Genomic DNA, 16919 nt, shown 5'->3' with positions numbered 1-16919 from the left:
AGTGGGGACCCCTTCAATCAAGGGGTCCCCCCCCCCAGCCACCCAAGGGCCAGGGGTGAAGCCCGAGGCTGGCCCCCCCATCCAATGGGCTGCGGATGGGGGGCTGATAGCCTTTGTTCAAAGTGAATGATATTGTTTTTAGTAGCAGTACTACAAGGCCCAGCAAGCCTCCCCCGCAAGCTGGTACTTGGAGAACCACAAGTACCAGCATGCGGCGGAAAAATGGGCCCGCTGGTACCTGTAGTACTACTACTAAAAAAATACCCCAAAAAAGACAACACACACACACCTTGAAAGTATAACTTTAATACATCCATCCACACCTCCATATACACATACTTACCTTATGTTCCCACGCAGGTCGGTCCTCTTCTCCAGTAGAATCCATGGTGTACCTGTAGAAAAAAATATACTCACATAATCCATGGTAGAAGGCTCCTCGGTAAATCCTTTTGTAATCCACGTACTTGTAAAAATAAAAAAACGGATACCCGACCACGAACTGAAAGGGGACCCATGTTTTTTCACATGGGTCCCCTTTCCCCGAATGCCAGAAACCCCCCCTGACTGATGTCTAAGTGGGTTTCTTCAGCCAATCAGGGAGCGCCACGTTGTGGCACCCTCCTGATCGGCTGTGTGCTCCTGTACTGTCTGACAGGCGGCACACGGCAGTGTTACAATGTAGCGACTATACGCTCCATTGTAACTAATAGTGGGAACTTTCAGGTCAGCGGTTGACCGAAAGTGACCTCACCGCTGACCTGAAAGTTCCCACCATTGGTTACAATGGAGCGCATAGGCGCTACATTGTAACACTGCCGTGTGCCGCCTGTCAGACAGTACAGGAGCACACAGCCGATCAGGAGGGTGCCACAACGTGGCGCTCCCTGATTGGCTGAAGAAACCCACTTAGACATCAGTCAGAGTGGGTTTCTGGCATTCGGGGAAAGGGGTCCCATGTGAAAACATGGGTCCCCTTTCAGTTCGTGGTCGGGTATCCGTTTTTTTATTTTTACAAGTACGTGGATTACAAAAGGATTTACCGAGGAGCCTTCAACCATGGATTATGTGAGTATAATTTTTTCTACAGGTACACCATGGATTCTACTGGAGAAGAGGACCGACCTGCGTGGGAACATAAGGTAAGTATGTGTATATGGAGGTGTGGATGGATGTATTAAAGTTATACTTTCAAGGTGTGTGTGTGTTGTCTTTTTTGGGGTATTTTTTTAGTAGTAGTACTACAGGTACCAGCGGGCCCATTTTCCCGCCGCATGCTGGTACTTGTGGTTCTCCAAGTACCAGCTTGCGGGGGAGGCTTGCTGGGCCTTGTAGTACTGCTACTAAAAACAATATCATTCACTTTGAACAAAGGCTATCAGCCCCCCATCCGCAGCCCATTGGATGGGGGGGACAGCCTCGGGCTTCACCCCTGGCCCTTGGGTGGCTGGGGGGGGGGGACCCCTTGATTGAAGGGGTCCCCACTCCCCCAGGGTACCCCGGCCAGGGGTGACTAGTTGGATATTTGATGCCACGGCCGCAAGGCACTGTATAAAAGTGACCCCCGGCTGTGGCATTATCTGTCCAGCTAGTGGAGCCCGGTGCTGGTTTCAAAAATACGGGGGACCCCTACTCTTTTTGTCCCCCGTATTTTTGGAACCAGGACCAGAGCCCGATGCTGGTTGCTTAAATATGGGGGAACCCCTGTCCATTTTTTCCCCATATTTCTGCAACCAGGATCGGCTCAAAGAGCCCGAGGCTGGTTTGCCTTAGGAGGGGGGACCCCACGCAATTTTTTTTTTACATTTAAACTTTTTTTATTTTTTTTACAAGGTGCACAATGAAGCCCAGCACGGATCTCTCAGATCCGGCCGAGATTCATTGTATTAAAGTCGGCAGTGTTTTACAAGTCACTCACGTAAAACACTGCCAAAAAAAACGAATGACATCGACATCGGAAAACCCGAAAATGCAGTATACGGCAGCTTAGTAAATTAGTCGTAATCAATTCAAAAAGTTGCATATTTACACTTTCGATGTCATTCGTGATTGAACTTTGACCTCAAACGGGAAAATACGATTCTTAGTAAATTTACCCCCTTGTGTCCGCACTTCACACCACAACTCAAATAAACGTATATTTTGTTTGTAGCCGGCACACTCTTGTTGACTTTCCTGGGCTTTGTGGATTAATTACAGATCGGCTGCTATGCAGCAATGAAGAAGAAAATCTATGCAATGGGAGGAGGCTCGTACGGAAAACTCTTTGAGTCTGTTGAGTCTTATGACCCCAAAACTCAGCAGTGGACAGCAATCTGCCCCTTGAAAGAGAGGAGGTGAGGGTGTCACCAAATGGCCAAACTGCAGCCCCTATCTAGAGAAGGCCATGTGCTCCATTGTCTCTCTCTCTCTCACTTGCCTCTGCTCTTCAGGTTTGGTGCTGTTGCATGTGGTGTCGGTATGGAGCTGTATGTCTTTGGTGGAGTTAGAAGTCGGGAAAACGAACAGAACAACGAAATGGTAGCCTGTAAATCGGAGTTCTACCATGATGACTTTAAAAGGTACAATTACTTTTCATTTGTTTATTTTGTATCTGTAAAGTTTTAAGTATTCTTTAGTTGTACATTCCTATAAAGTGTAAGCAGGTGAGCAGGGCCCTCCTACCTCTGTCTGTATTATTACTCAGTCTTATTTAACTATTTTGTTCCCAATTGAAAAGCGCGACGGAATGTGCTGGTGCTATATAAATAACTTACTAATAATAATAAATTGGAGTTTATTGCACATCATAGATGATAGAATCACAGTATTTTGTGCATTTGTGCAGGCTGTATTCAATTTACTGTCAAAGATGTGGTTGTTTTTTTGTTTTGTTTTTTGGTTGTCTTTTTTTTTTTTCCTTTTTTTTTTTTCTTTCTTGTTTTTGAGAGGAATGTATAGTGCAGGAAAAACCAGCACATTGTACACTGCCCCTGTTCTTATTTAAGTTTAATGGTATATTGATGGACCAATGAGAGCCATTGTATAACTTGAAAAGGTTGCTACTGCCACCTAGTGTTCATACTTATTATTTTCTTTAGCATAGTTTTTATATGCTTGTCCTAGCTTTGCAGATCTGTTAGAAAAACCCATGACTACTACTCATTACTGTAGGTGACCTATCAGTTGTGGTATGACTCTATTTGTGATGCACCAGTGGTAAAATAGTTTAGTAAATTAAAATGAAACCGTGAAGCCATGTCTATTCGTGGGGCAGTGAAAAGCCAGTGATAAGTGTTTTCCCCTGCTGCGCTCAATTCACAGAAGGGTTACCGCAGAGAAATCTTAGATTTCTCCAGCAGTGCCCCTAATCAGTGTAAATATTGCTTCCCGATACCGTACTATGGGGAGGGGGATTCATAGAAGCAGTGAAAGCTCAGCTTTCTGTTTTGCGTCTTAAAAAATGTCACCATCTGAGGTTTGCGTAATGCGCATTAAGAGGGGAGAAGAGCAGCGGAGACCACAGTCTCTGTGCCTTTTGTCCGTTCTCTCTGCCCCCATCAGTGTCACTGCCTAATCAGGCGGGGTTAAAGTGGGCCGGAATAGGACAGAATTGCGTACAGTCCTTTGTAATTGTCTGCTTCCGCCTGGCCACAGCACACAACGTGAACAGCAGCAAGTATATAGAAGGCAGCATGGCAGGAGGAGGGCTGGCTTCTCTCTGCTGTGCGCAACCCTCCACATCCACATGCAGTATGTGTTGGGCCGCGGGCGACGCTGCAAGCAGCTTTGCATCCCCCTGTGTCTGGCCCCCCTGTGTCTGGCCCGCCTCCTAAAGTCTCCCTTGTTTGGCAGCACTGGAGCAGCAGCGGCGGCGCCAGTGCAGCAGGAACAAGAAGGCAGGGCCGTCTCTTTGTATGGATCCTAGAGGCCGTAACACCCGTTGCTTCCCCACATTCCCCTTCCCCGTAGCCTGTAATGTGAATAAAATTGTGCTACTATGCGATTGTGACCCTGCGCTGGGGTCACACACACCCCCCCAGTCAGCTGTTAGTGACCTCACCGTTCCAACTCACCATTGCGGGAGGATCGCAGTAGAAGATCGCGGGAGCCCAGTTTTTTTGTTCGCATTGCCTTACAATACTATTTTCTCTTAAGTCCTAGAGGATACTGGGGTCCACATTAGTACCATGGGGTATAGACGGGTCCACTAGGAGCCTTGGCACTTGTTTTTTTCAGGCAGGACTGGTTGGCACCAGCTTGCCTGCTTCGTGGGACTTGGGGGGGGGCAACCTCCTACAGTGTGTTAATAATCCCGTTCCCCGCTGACAGGACATAGCTCCTGACGGACCTATTCGCAAGCCCCGAGCGTACAGTCCCGCAGCATGCCGCCACCCCTAACAGAGCCAGAAGCAAGAAGAGTGGTAAGTAGATGGTCGGCGTCCCGGTTAGCGGGTCCCCGGCTGTAATGGCGGCATTAAGGTATGGAGCGCAACACTGACATGCAGACTGCGTCTCCAACGCTCGGTACAGCATGCTTTTTGGAAGTGTGTTCCACTGTGAGGGGCGAGCTGAGCTGTTTAATTTACCCTACACTGGCACAGCTTACCGGGGTTCTAACCCGGGGTAAGCATGAAAAACACCTCAGCCAGTATAACAAAAAAACGGGAACCCACGCGCCATTACGGGGGCAGGGCTTCACTATGACCAAATCCAGCAGCTCACCAGCACCATTTTTGCAGCTTACACTGACAGGAATCATAGGAAAGCGCAGCTCCTCCACAAAGACTCCACGTCTCTTTAGCGGTACAAGAGGGTCTTAGTAAGGGGGGGAGCATTGTAGAATACTAAGCCCTATTAATGAGCTTAGTTTGGCGACCCAGCTGAGTTTTCCTTTAGCTGTAAGGGGACGGTGTGGCTGGCTCCATCTTCTGTGTCTCCCTGCGGGCTCTGTGTGGTTTAAACTGTGTATTTTTACATTTCTGTGTGTGTGTCCTTCGCATTACCATGTCCAGGGACTGTTTCCTGCACAGCAGAGTGCCTGTCCTCCCCAGGAGAATCGCTACCGTGTACCCAGAATAGTACACATTCTCAGCCTAGTGGGTCAGAACCCGCATGATTAGATTCCATTAAAGGGATGATCTCAAATATTTCTAATAAATTATCACATACTGAGAAAGAGACGCAATACTTAAGACAGTCTTTGGATGACCTGATGAATAGAGATTCAGTTCCCATACCAGCGTCTCGGACTCCTGCCATTTGTCCACAAAAGCGTATTCTGGCCCAGATCATGCAGGCTGATACTGATGACGATACCTCAGACACAGAAGAGGGTGAAGTGGATAAGAGTGGGGGGGATGTGGCCCTGTCACAGGGAATACAGGCCCTGATAGAAGCTGTTAGAGAAGTCCTGCACATTCCTGACAAGGTGGCAGAGGTGGATGAAGAATCTTATTTTAATGTAAAAAAGAAATCCTCAGCTACTTTCTCTAACGTCCTAGTGGATGCTGGGGACTCCGTAAGGACCATGGGGGATAGACGGGCTCCGCAGGAGACATGGGCACTTTAAGAAAGAATTTAGGTTCTGGTGTGCACTGGCTCCTCCCTCTATGTCCCTCCTCCAGACCTCAGTTTGATACTGTGCCCAGACGAGCTGGGTGCTTTTCAGTGAGCTCTCCTGAGTTTGCTGAGAGTATTTTGTTAGGTTTTTTATTTTCAGGGAGCTCTGCTGGCAACAGACTCCCTGCATCGTGGGACAGAGGGAAGAGAAGCAGCCCTACTCCCTGAAGCTAGGTCCTGCTTCTTAGGCTACTGGACACCATTAGCTCCAGAGGGATCGGTACGCAGGATCTCACCCTCGCCGTCCGGTCCCAGAGCCGCGCCGCCGTCCCCCTCGCAGAGCCGGAAGACAGAAGCCAGGTGAGTATGAGAAGCAAAGAAGACTTCACAGGCGGCAGAAGACTCCGTGATCTTCACTGAGGTAACGCACAGCACTGCAGCTGTGCGCCATTGCTCCACACACCTACACATACTCCGGTCACTGTAAGGGTGCCGGGAGCGCGGAGGGGGGTGCCCTGGGCAGCATTTGGGACCTCTTTTGGCAAAGTTAAACATATATACAGCTGGGCACTGTATATATGTATGAGCCCCCGCCAAAAATTACATATTTAAGCGGGAAAGAAACCCGCCGCCGAGGGGGCGGGGCTTCTTCCTCAGCACTCGCCAGCGCCATTTTTTCTCCACAGCTCCGCTGAGAGGAAGCTCCCCAGGCTCTCCCCTGCAGATACACGGTAGAAGAGGGTAAAAAGAGAGGGGGGGCACATAATTAGGCGCAAAACACAATATAAACAGCAGCTACTGGGTTAACATTAAGTTACTGTGTTATTCCTGGGTTTATAGCGCTGGGGTGTGTGCTGGCATACTCTCTCTCTGTCTCTCCAAAGGGCCTTGTGTGGGAACTGTCTTCAGAAAGGGCATTCCCTGTGTGTGTGGTGTGTCGGTACGCTTGTGTCGACATGTCTGATGAGGAAGGCTATGTGGAAGCAGAGCGGGAGCAAATGAATGTGGTTCTCCGCCGATGGCGCCGACACCTGATTGGATGGATATGTGGAAGGTTTTAAATGATAATGTTAATTCCTTGCATAAAAGGTTAGAAAAAGCTGAAGCCTCGGGACAGTCAGGGTCCCAACCCGTGCCTGATCCTATGTCGCAGAGGCCGTCAGGGTCTCAGAAGCGCCCACTATCCCAAATTGTTGACACAGATACCGACATGGATTCTGACTCCAGTGTCGATTACGATGATGCAAAGTTACAGCCAAAATTGGCTAAATCCATCCGTTATATGATTATAGCAATTAAGGATGTGTTGCACATCACAGAGGAAACCCCAGTCCCTGACAAGAGGGTGCATATGTATGGGGAAAAGAAGCCGGAGGTAACCTTTCCCCCCTCACACGAGCTAAATGAGTTATGTGAAAAGGCTTGGGAATCTCCAGATAAAAAACTGCAGATTTCCAAAAGGATTCTTATGGCGTATCCTTTCCCGCCAACGGACAGGTTACGCTGGGAATCCTCCCCTAGGGTGGACAAAGCTTTAACACGCTTATCCAAGAAGGTAGCCCTGCCGTCACAGGATGCTGCGGATCGCAAACAGGAGGTTACCCTGAAGTCCATTTATACACATTCAGGTACCTTACTGAGGCCGGCGATCGCGTCGGCCTGGGTGTGTAGTGCTGTAGCAGCATGGACGGATACCTTATCTGAGGAAATTGATACCTTAGACAAGGATACTATATTGTTGACCCTGGGGCATATTAAAGACTCTGTCCTATATATGAGAGATGCTCAAAGAGACATTAGTCTACTGGGTTCTAGAATAAATGCTATGTCGATTTCTGCCAGAAGGGTCCTGTGGACTCGGCAATGGACAGGTGATGCCGACTCAAAAAGGCATATGGAGGTTTTACCTTACAAGGGTGAGGAATTGTTTGGGGAGGATCTCTCGGACCTGATCTCCACAGCTACAGCTGGAAAGTCAAATTTTTTGCCATATATTTCCTCACAGCCTAAGAAAGCACCGTATTATCAAATGCAGTCCTTTCGATCACAAAGAAACAAGAAAGTCCGAGGTGCGTCCTCTCTTGGCAGGGGCAGAGGAAAGAAGCTGCACAACACAGCTAGTTCCCAGGAACAGAAGTCCTCCCCGGCCTCTACAAAATCCACCGCATGACGCTGGGGCTCCACAGGCGGAGCTAGGCCCGGTGGGGGCACGTCTTCGAAATTTCAGCCACAAGTGGGTTCACTCCCAGTTGGAAACCTGGGCAATAGAAATTGTGTCTCAAGGATACAAGCTGGAATTCGAAGAGATGCCCCCTCACCGATACCTCAAATCGGCCCTACTAGCTTCCCCCCACGAGAGGGAAATAGTGTTAACTGTAATTCACAAATTGTATCTTCAACAGGTGGTGGTCAAGGTTCCCCTCCTTCAACAAGGAAGGGGTGGTTATTCGACCATGTTTGTAGTCCCGAAACCGGACGGTTCAGTCAGACCCATATTGAATTTAAAATCCCTGAACATATACCTGAAAAGGTTCAAGTTCAAGATGGAATCGCTGAGCGGTCATCGCAAGCCTGGAAGGGGGGGATTTTATGGTGTCTCTGGACATAAAGGATGCCTACCTTCATGTCCCCATTTATCCACCTCATCAGGCGTACCTCAGATTTGTGGTACAGGATTGTCATTACCAATTTCAGACGTTGCCGTTTGGTCTCTCCACGGCACCGAGAATATTTACCAAGGTAATGGTGGAAATGATGGTACTCCTGCGGAAGCAAGGGGTCACCATTATTCCTTTACTTGGACGAACTCCTCATAAAAGCGAGATCAAGAGAGCAGTTGCTGAACAGCGTAGCACTTTCTCTGGAAGTGTTACGGCAACACGGCTGGATTCGAAATATTCCAAAGTCGCAGTTGGTTCCTACGACTCGTCTGCCTTTCCTGGGCATGATTCTAGACACAGACCAGAAAAGAGTTTATCTCCCGATAGAGAAAGCTCAGGAACTCATGACACTGGTCAGGAACCTATTAAAACCAAAACAGGTGTCAGTGCATCACTGCACTCGAGTCCTGGGCAAGATGGTGGCATCATACGAGGCCATTCCCTTCGGCAGGTTCCATGCGAGGACCTTTCAATGGGACTTACTGGACAAGTGGTCCGGATCACATCTTCAGATGCATCGGTTAATCACCCTATCCCCCAGGGCAGGGTGTCACTCCTGTGGTGGCTGCAGAGTGCTCACCTTCTCGAGGGCCGCAGATTCGGCATTCAGGACTGGGTCCTGGTGACCACGGACGCAAGCCTCCGAGGTTGGGGAGCAGTCACACAGGGAAGAAATTTCCAAGATCTGTGGTCAAGTCAAGAGACTTGCCTTCACATCAACATCCTGGAACTAAGGGCCATATACAACGCCCTACGTCAAGCGGAGAACCTGCTTCGCGACCAATCGGTTCTGATTCAGTCAGACAACATCACCGCAGTGGCTCATGTAAACCGACAAGGCGGCACAAGGAGCAGGGTGGCGATGGCGGAAGCCACCAGAATTCTTCGCTGGGCGGAGAATCACGTAAGCGCACTGTCAGCAGTGTTCATCCCGGGAGTGGACAACTGGGAAGCAGACTTCCTCAGCAGACACGACCTCCACCCGGGAGAGTGGGGACTTCATCAGGAAGTCTTCGTACAGATTACAAGTCGGTGGGAACTGCCACAGGTGGACATGATGGCATCCCGCCTCAACAAAAAGCTACAGAGGTATTGCGCCAGGTCAAGAGACCCTCAGGCGGTAGCTGTGGACGCCCTGGTGACACCGTGGGTGTTCCAGTCGGTCTATGTATTTCCTCCTCTTCCTCTCATACCCAAGGTGCTGGGGATAATAAGAAAAAGAGGAGTGAGAACAATCCTCATTGTTCCAGATTGGCCACGAAGGACTTGGTATCCAGATCTGCAAGAAATGCTCACAGAGGACCCGTGGCCTCTTCCTCTAAGACAGGACCTGTTGCAACAGGGGCCCTGTCTGTTCCAAGACTTACCGCGGCTGCGTTTGACGGCATGGCGGTTGAACGCCGGATCCTAGCAGAGAAGGGCATTCCGGATGAGGTCATTCCTACGCTGATAAAGGCTAGGAAGGACGTGACAACTCAACATTATCACCGTATATAGCTAAAAATTGTTTCTTGGTGTGAGACCAGGAATGCTCCTACGGAGGAATTCCAGCTGGGCCGTTTCCTTCACTTCCTACAGTCCGGAGTGAATTTGGGCCTAAAATTGGGTACCATTAAGGTCCAGATTTCGGCCCTATCCATTTTCTTTCAAAAGGAATTGGCTTCTCTACCTGAAGTTCAGACGTTTGTAAAGGGAGTACTGCATATTCAGCCTCCTTTTGTGCCTCCAGTGGCACCTTGGGATCTTAACGTGGTGTTAAGTTTCCTGAAATCCCACTGGTTTGAACCACTTAAAACGGTGGAGTTGAAATATCTCGCGTGGAAGGTGGTCATGCTATTAGCCTTGGCTTCGGCTAGGCTTGTGTCAGAGTTGGCGGCTTTGTCACATAAAAGCCCCTATCTGGTGTTCCATATGGATAGAGCAGAATTGCGGACCCGTCCACAATTTCTGCCGAAAGTGGTTTCATCTTTTCATATAAACCAACCTATTGTGGTGCCTGTGGCTACTCGTGACTTGGAGGATTCCGAGTTGCTTGATGTGGTCAGGGCTTTGAAGGTTTATGTAGCCAGAACGGCTAGGGTCAGGAAAACAGAGTCGTTGTTCATCCTGTATGCATCCAACAAGCTTGGTGCTCCTGCTTCAAAGCAAACTATTGCTCGCTGGATCTGTAACACGATTCAGCAGGCTCATTCTGTGGCTGGATTGCCGCTACCAAAATCAGTTAAGGCCCATTCCACTAGGAAGGTGGGCTCTTCTTGGGCGGCTGCCCGAGGGGTCTCGGCATTACAACTTTGCAGAGCGGCTACTTGGTCAGGTTCAAACACTTTTGCAAAGTTCTACAAGTTTGATACCCTGGCTGAGGAGGACCTCTTGTTTGCTCAATCGGTGCTGCAGAGCTCATCCGCACTCTCCCGCCCGTTTGGGAGCTTTGGTATAATCCCCATGGTCCTTACGGAGTCCCCAGCATCCACTAGGACGTTAGAGAAAATAAGATTTTACTTACCGGTAAATCTATTTCTCGTAGTCCGTAGTGGATGCTGGGCGCCCGTCCCAAGTGCGGACTTCTTCTGCAATACTTGTATATAGTTATTGCTTCAATAAGGGTTAAGTTATGGTTGCATCAGGGTTTGACCTGATGCTCTGTTATTTCTCATACTGTTAACTGGTTGTTATCTCATGTTATACGGTGTGATTGGTGTGGCTAGTATGAATCTTGCCCTGGATTACCAAAATCCTTTCCTTGTACTGTCAGCTCTTCTGGGCACAGTTTCCCTAACTGAGGTCTGGAGGAGGGGCATAGAGGGAGGAGCCAGTGCACACCAGTACCTAAATTCTTTCCTAAAGTGCCCATGTCTTCTGCAGAGCCCGTCTATCCCTCATGGTCCTTACGGAGTCCCCAGCATCCACTACGGACTACGAGAAATAGATTTACCGGTAAGTAAAATCTTATTTTTTCCGCATCAAAGGAATTGAATGCCCTGTTTGAGGAAACTTGGGCTAATCCTGACAAAAAGTTTCAGATACCTAAAAGGTTGATTACATCCTTTCCCTTTCCTCTGGAGGATAGAAAGAAATGGGAAAACCCACAGATTGTGGACGCATCGGTATCTTGGTTGTCACGTAAGATAGTCTTACCTATTCCTGGGGCAGCATCCTTAAAGGACACGGCTGACCGCAAGATTGAGACCACGCTCACATCCCTATACACTGCTACTGGGGTGGCCCAGAGACCCACTATTGCTTGTGCATGGATCACTAGGGCCATTGCTAAATGGTCAGGTAATCTAATTGACGGAAAAGAAATAAATATATTACCCACTGAAAATACCACAGCAGCTGGGAGGGGTTTGTCAGACCCCACTAAAAGATAAACAATATGCAAAGAGGTACCAGCGCTATGAGTTGTGTCGCCAATTATTCAATAAATCAATTACCACTGGATCAGTTAGAAATTTTAATAAACATAATTATCACAAATTAAAAACGTGAAGATGAGGTATTTAGGAGTTAACCATACAATTAAAATATAAAATGCAATGTGATAAAATAAAAAATAATAAATAAGAATTGGCTCTGAGGTGATATTGATTCAAATTGCTGGAAAGGACCCAACCATTAATGTAGTGATCCCGGACTTAGTAAAGTGCAGATTTCCTCCTCCTTAGAATTATTTGTGCAGTCAGCTGGTAATACCCTTAATAGTACCTCTCACACAGTTCCATATAAAGATGGTGATGATTCCTCGTCTGTGCAGATATTCAAGGGGTTTCCATAATCTTGCTGGTTGTGCTAAAAAGGAGTGGTTTGCAGGTGAAGTCCTTGGAAATCCAAGTGTGCAAAAAAGTCCTTATCTGGATCAAACTGGACAAAGGTTGGGATTCCACAGCAGTGCCTTAACGCGTTTCCCTGAGCCAGGTCGCTCAGCTTCTTCAGAAGTAAACCTCAGATTCATTCTGAGCCATTTTTATACCTCACTAATAGGTGCTTCACATTGCAGCTGTGTTAATTCTAATTTAATTAACTGATCCAGAGTTAGAAATAAAAATCATCATCTATTTTTAAGAAGACAGTCCTAAAGTTATCATCATAAATTTAATTATACATGATTATGAAAGATAATGATCATTTGAACAGGCATAAACATAGCGGTCATGTGACCTTATCTAGCATTCACCAGTACTTCTCATTATAGAGTCAGGTGTGTTTGGCCCACTGATAGGTCCTATGGTTCCCACTCTGCATTAGGACACTCACCTGTGTGAAGGGCGAGTGCACCTGTGTTGCGCTCCACCGTGCGTTGCCACAACCCACGGACTCCGTTGCCGGAATCTAATTGACGGGTTAGATTCCTTGCCCAGGGAGGAGATAATTTTACTCCTACAGCATATTCGGAGAGGAACTGGATACGTGGATATCCTTGGCTACGGCGGGTAAGTCTACGTACCTTCCTTCCGCAGCACCCCCAGCTAGGAAAACCTACTCTGCTCCAACTCTGCAGTCCTTTCGGACAGCAAAATTTAAAAGTAAATCCAAAGGTTCTTCTACAGCCTTCAAAGGCAATAGAGGTAAACCCAGAAAACCAGCAGCTGCAGGTTCTCGGGAACAGACCTCCGGTTCTGCTTCCTCAAAGCCTTCAGCATGATGGTGGATCACACTGCCTTGAAGACAGGCAGGTGGGAGCCCGATTACATTATTTCAGTCACATTTGGCCAACATCATGCCAGGATCCCTGGGTCAAAGACCTTATTGCCCAGGGTTACAGACTGGAGTTTCAGGAACTCCCACCTCACAGATTCTTCAAATCAGGCTTACCAGAAGCAAGTATGACTTTACAGACAGCAATTCAGAAACTGGTACAGACTCAGGTCATTGTCCCAGTTCCACTTCAACTACAAAACAAAGGTTATTACCCAACTTGTTTGTGGTACCGAAACCGGACGGTTCGGTAAGGCCCATTTTAAACCTCAAGTCACTGAACCCGTACTTACGGGTGTTCAAGTTCAAGATGGAGTCTCTGAGAGTGGTGCTCTCAAGTCTGAAGGAGGGGAATTCCTGGTGTCTCTGGACATCCAAGGATGCGTACCTTCGATTTGGCCGCCTCATTAGGCTTATCTAAGGTTTGCACTACAGGACTGTCACTACCAATTCCAGGCCCTGCCATTTGGCCTTTCCACGGCACCGAGGGTGTTCACCAAGGTAATGGCAGAGATGATGTTTCTCCTCCGCAAGCAAGGAATGAACATAATACCGTACCTGGACAACCTGCTGATAAAAGCACCATCCAGGGAGAGGTTGTTGGACAACACTGTCCTCTCAACCCAACTACTCCAGGATCACGGGTGGATTCTGATCCTACCAAAATCTCACCTGGAACCAACACGGAGGCTTCCGTTCCTGGGGATAATACTGGATATGGAGGAACAGAAGGTATTCCTTCCCTTGGAAAAGGCATTGGTAATCCAGTTGATGGTGCGGGTTGTTCTAAAGCCAACCCGGATATCGGTGCATCTATGCATTCGCTTTCTGGGGAAGATGGTAGTCTCTTACGAGGCACTGCAGTACGGAAGGTTTCACGCAAGTTCTTCCAGCTGGATCTGTTGGAAAAATGGTCCGGATCGTACCTTCACATGCACCAGAGAAAACGTCTGTCGCCGAAAGCCAAGATTTCTCTTCTGTGATGGCTTCAGACTTCTCACCTGACCAAGGGTCGAAGGTTTGGGATTCAAAATTGGATTCTGCTAACCACAGACGCAAGCCTCAGAGGTTGGGGAGCAGTCACCCAAGCAGAACAGTTCCAAGGAAAATGGTCAAGTCAGGAAACCATTCTTCCGATCAACATTCTGGAGCTAAGAGCCATATACAATGCCCTTCTACAGGAATCACATCTTCTTAAAGATCACGCCATTCAAGTTCAGTTGGACAATGTGGCGGTGGTAACGTACATAAACCGACAGGGCGGAACGAAGAGCAGAGCAGCAATGTCAGAAGTAACAAGGATTCTCCTCTGGGCAGAAAGACACGCTGTGGCGTTATCGGCAATCTTCATTCCAGGAGTAGACAACTAGTGTTCACTCTAGGATTTTTTTAGGGCAGGGTGCTGATCACGGGGAGGGCACATTTTTCATTCGGGAGGGCACATTTTTCATTCGGGAGGGCACATTTCATTAGTAGGGCAAAATTAGGTACATACTATAATGCTTGGTCCTCCCATTACTACATGTGAAAGCATGGACATTGCGCGGCGAAGGCGCGCATCAAAAATTTAGGGCGTTGTTTCGTGGGGAAGGGGCGTGGCCACATAAAAGTGGCAATTCACATTACACCACACAGTAGTGCAGCTAATACACACTGCACCAAGTATAACCTCCTATACACACTGCGACAGGTAAAGCACATTATACATATTGCGCCAGATAGAGCACGTTCTACACTTTGCGCCAGGCAGAGCACGTTATACACATTGCACCAGGTAGAGAGCACTGAGACACACTGCACCAGGTACAGAGCACTGAGGCACACTGCACCAGGTAGAGAGCACTGAGACACATTGCACCAGGTAGAGAGCACTGAGACACATTGCACCAGGTAGAGAGCACAGAGAAACATTGCACCAGGTAGAGAGCACTGAGACACATTGCACCAGGTAGAGAGCACTGAGACACATTGCACCAGGTAGAGAGCACTGAGACACATTGCACCAGGTAGAGAGCACTGAGATACATTGCACCAGGTAGAGAGCACTGAGACACATTGCACCAGGTAGAGAGCACAGAGAAACATTGCACCAGGTAGAGAGCACTGAGACACACTGCACCAGGTAGATAGCACTGAGACACACTGCACCAGGTAGAGAGCACTGAGACACATTGCACCAGGTAGAGAGCACAGAGAAACATTGCACCAGGTAGAGAGCACTGAGACACACTGCACCAGGTAGAGAGCACTGAGACACACTGCACCAGGTAGGTCACATTTTTTATCTCCGCTTTTTTGTGTGCTAACTTTACTTACTGGGTGCTGATGCTGCGGGAGTTGATCGCGCTGATTCCCCCTCACACACCGCGGAGCTGATTGAAAATGGCCGCCACACTGATCCTCCCCGGCGTCCTCTTTTATAGGGTCATGTACACAGAGGAGGGAGGGCTGGGTTTGCTTCGGCGGGAGAAGCAAACCCAGCCCTCCTCATCTTACCAGATTCCGAGCAGCCTGTACAGTCTTGCCTTCAGCGCATCAGCGCAACAAGCCTAAGGCAGCTGCTCTCGGCAGGGGGGAGTGACAGCACGGCAGGGGGACTGACAGCTCTGCGGAGAGGCATAACAGCTCGGTGGGACAGAGCGGCGGGGAGGAGTGACATCTCGGCAGGGGGGAGTGGCAGCGCGGCAGGGGGAGTGACAGCTATGCGGAGTGGCATGAGAGATCGGTGGGACAGAGCGGCGGGGAGGAGTGACATCTCGGCAGGGGGGAGTGGCAGCGCGGCAGGGGGAGTGACAGCTATGCGGAGTGGCATGAGAGATCGGTGGGACAGAGCGGCGGGGAGGAGTGACATCTCGGCAGGGGGGAGTGGCAGCGCGGCAGGCAGTGTGGTGAGACAGAGCGGCGGGGAGGAGTGACATCACGGCAGGACGGCAGAGGGCAGTGACAGCCTGGCGCGGCGGTGAGTAGGCGGACCTTTAGTAATCAGCAGGGTGGGCACAAACAGGCAGGGCGCATTCTGCCACTCAGAAAAGGGGCAGGGCGCAGCGCCCCGTCAAAGAAGGCTAGAGTGAACACTAGACAACTGGGAAGCAGACTTCCTCAGCAGACCAGACCTCCACCCGGAGGTGTTCAGGTGCTTGACACGTCGGTGGGGAATTCCACAAATCAACATGATGGCCTCTCGTCTAAACAAGAAACTCCAGCGGTATTGTTCCAGGTCGGGGGATCCACAGGCAGTGGCGGTGGACGCTCTTGCAACCCCATGGGTCTACCAGATGGTATATGTGTTTCTGCCACTTCCATTGATCCTAAATATTCTCAAAAGAATAAAAAGGGAAGAGGTTCAAGCAATTCTCATTGCTCCAGACTGGCCAAGAAGGGCTGGGTACGCGAATCTAATGGACATGCCCCTGGAGGATCCGTGGCCTCTACCTCTTCGAGAGGATCTCTGCAACAGGGGCTGTTCGTCTATCAAGACTTACCACGGCTACGTTTGACGGCATGGAAGTTGAGCGTCAAATTCTAGCCCGGAAAGGAATCCCGGATAAGGTTATTTGAACTTTGATCCAAGCCAGAAAAGGGGTAACGTCTAAGCATTACCACCATATTTGCAAAAAATACGTCTCTTGGTGTGAGAACAGGAAATTTCCTGTGGTGGAATTTCAACTTGGAAGTTTTCTGCTTTTTCTGCAGTCAGGTGTGGATGTGGGCCTGCGCCTGGGCTCCTTTAAAAGTCCAGATTTCGGCCTTATCCATTTTCTTCCAGAAACAATTTGCTTCCCTCCCTGAGGTTCAGATGTTCTTAAAGGGTGTTCTGCACATCCAACCGCCCTTTGTGCCTCCCACGGCACCTTGGGATCTCAACGTGGTGTTGCAGTTCCTCCAATCGGTATGGTTTGAGCCCTTACAGGAGGTGGACGTAAAGTTTCTTACGTGGAAGACCGTTACACTGTTGGCCCTGGCTTCAGCCAGGCGGGTGTCAGAACTGGGGGCATTGTCTCACAAGAGCCCCTACTTGATTTT

The 16919-nt window shown here is 49.0% G+C and overlaps 1 protein-coding gene across 3 annotated transcripts in view; it reads left to right on the top strand.

Moving 5' to 3' along the window:
- GAN (gigaxonin) overlaps positions 1-16919 on the top strand; it is a 291113-nt gene that overhangs the window by 191630 nt on the left and 82564 nt on the right. For all 3 annotated transcript variants that reach the window (XM_063945565.1, XM_063945566.1, XM_063945567.1), the window contains exons 8-9: positions 2200-2336; positions 2433-2561. In XM_063945565.1, the coding sequence (XP_063801635.1) occupies positions 2200-2336; positions 2433-2561 (266 nt within the window). The remainder of the gene's footprint in view (positions 1-2199; positions 2337-2432; positions 2562-16919) is intronic.

Source organism: Pseudophryne corroboree, chromosome 11 (genome assembly GCF_028390025.1).
Source record: "Pseudophryne corroboree isolate aPseCor3 chromosome 11, aPseCor3.hap2, whole genome shotgun sequence".
NCBI lineage: Eukaryota > Metazoa > Chordata > Amphibia > Anura > Myobatrachidae > Pseudophryne > Pseudophryne corroboree.
Note: the sequence above shows the minus strand (reverse complement) of the source record. Positions and strands in the feature narration are given on the sequence as shown.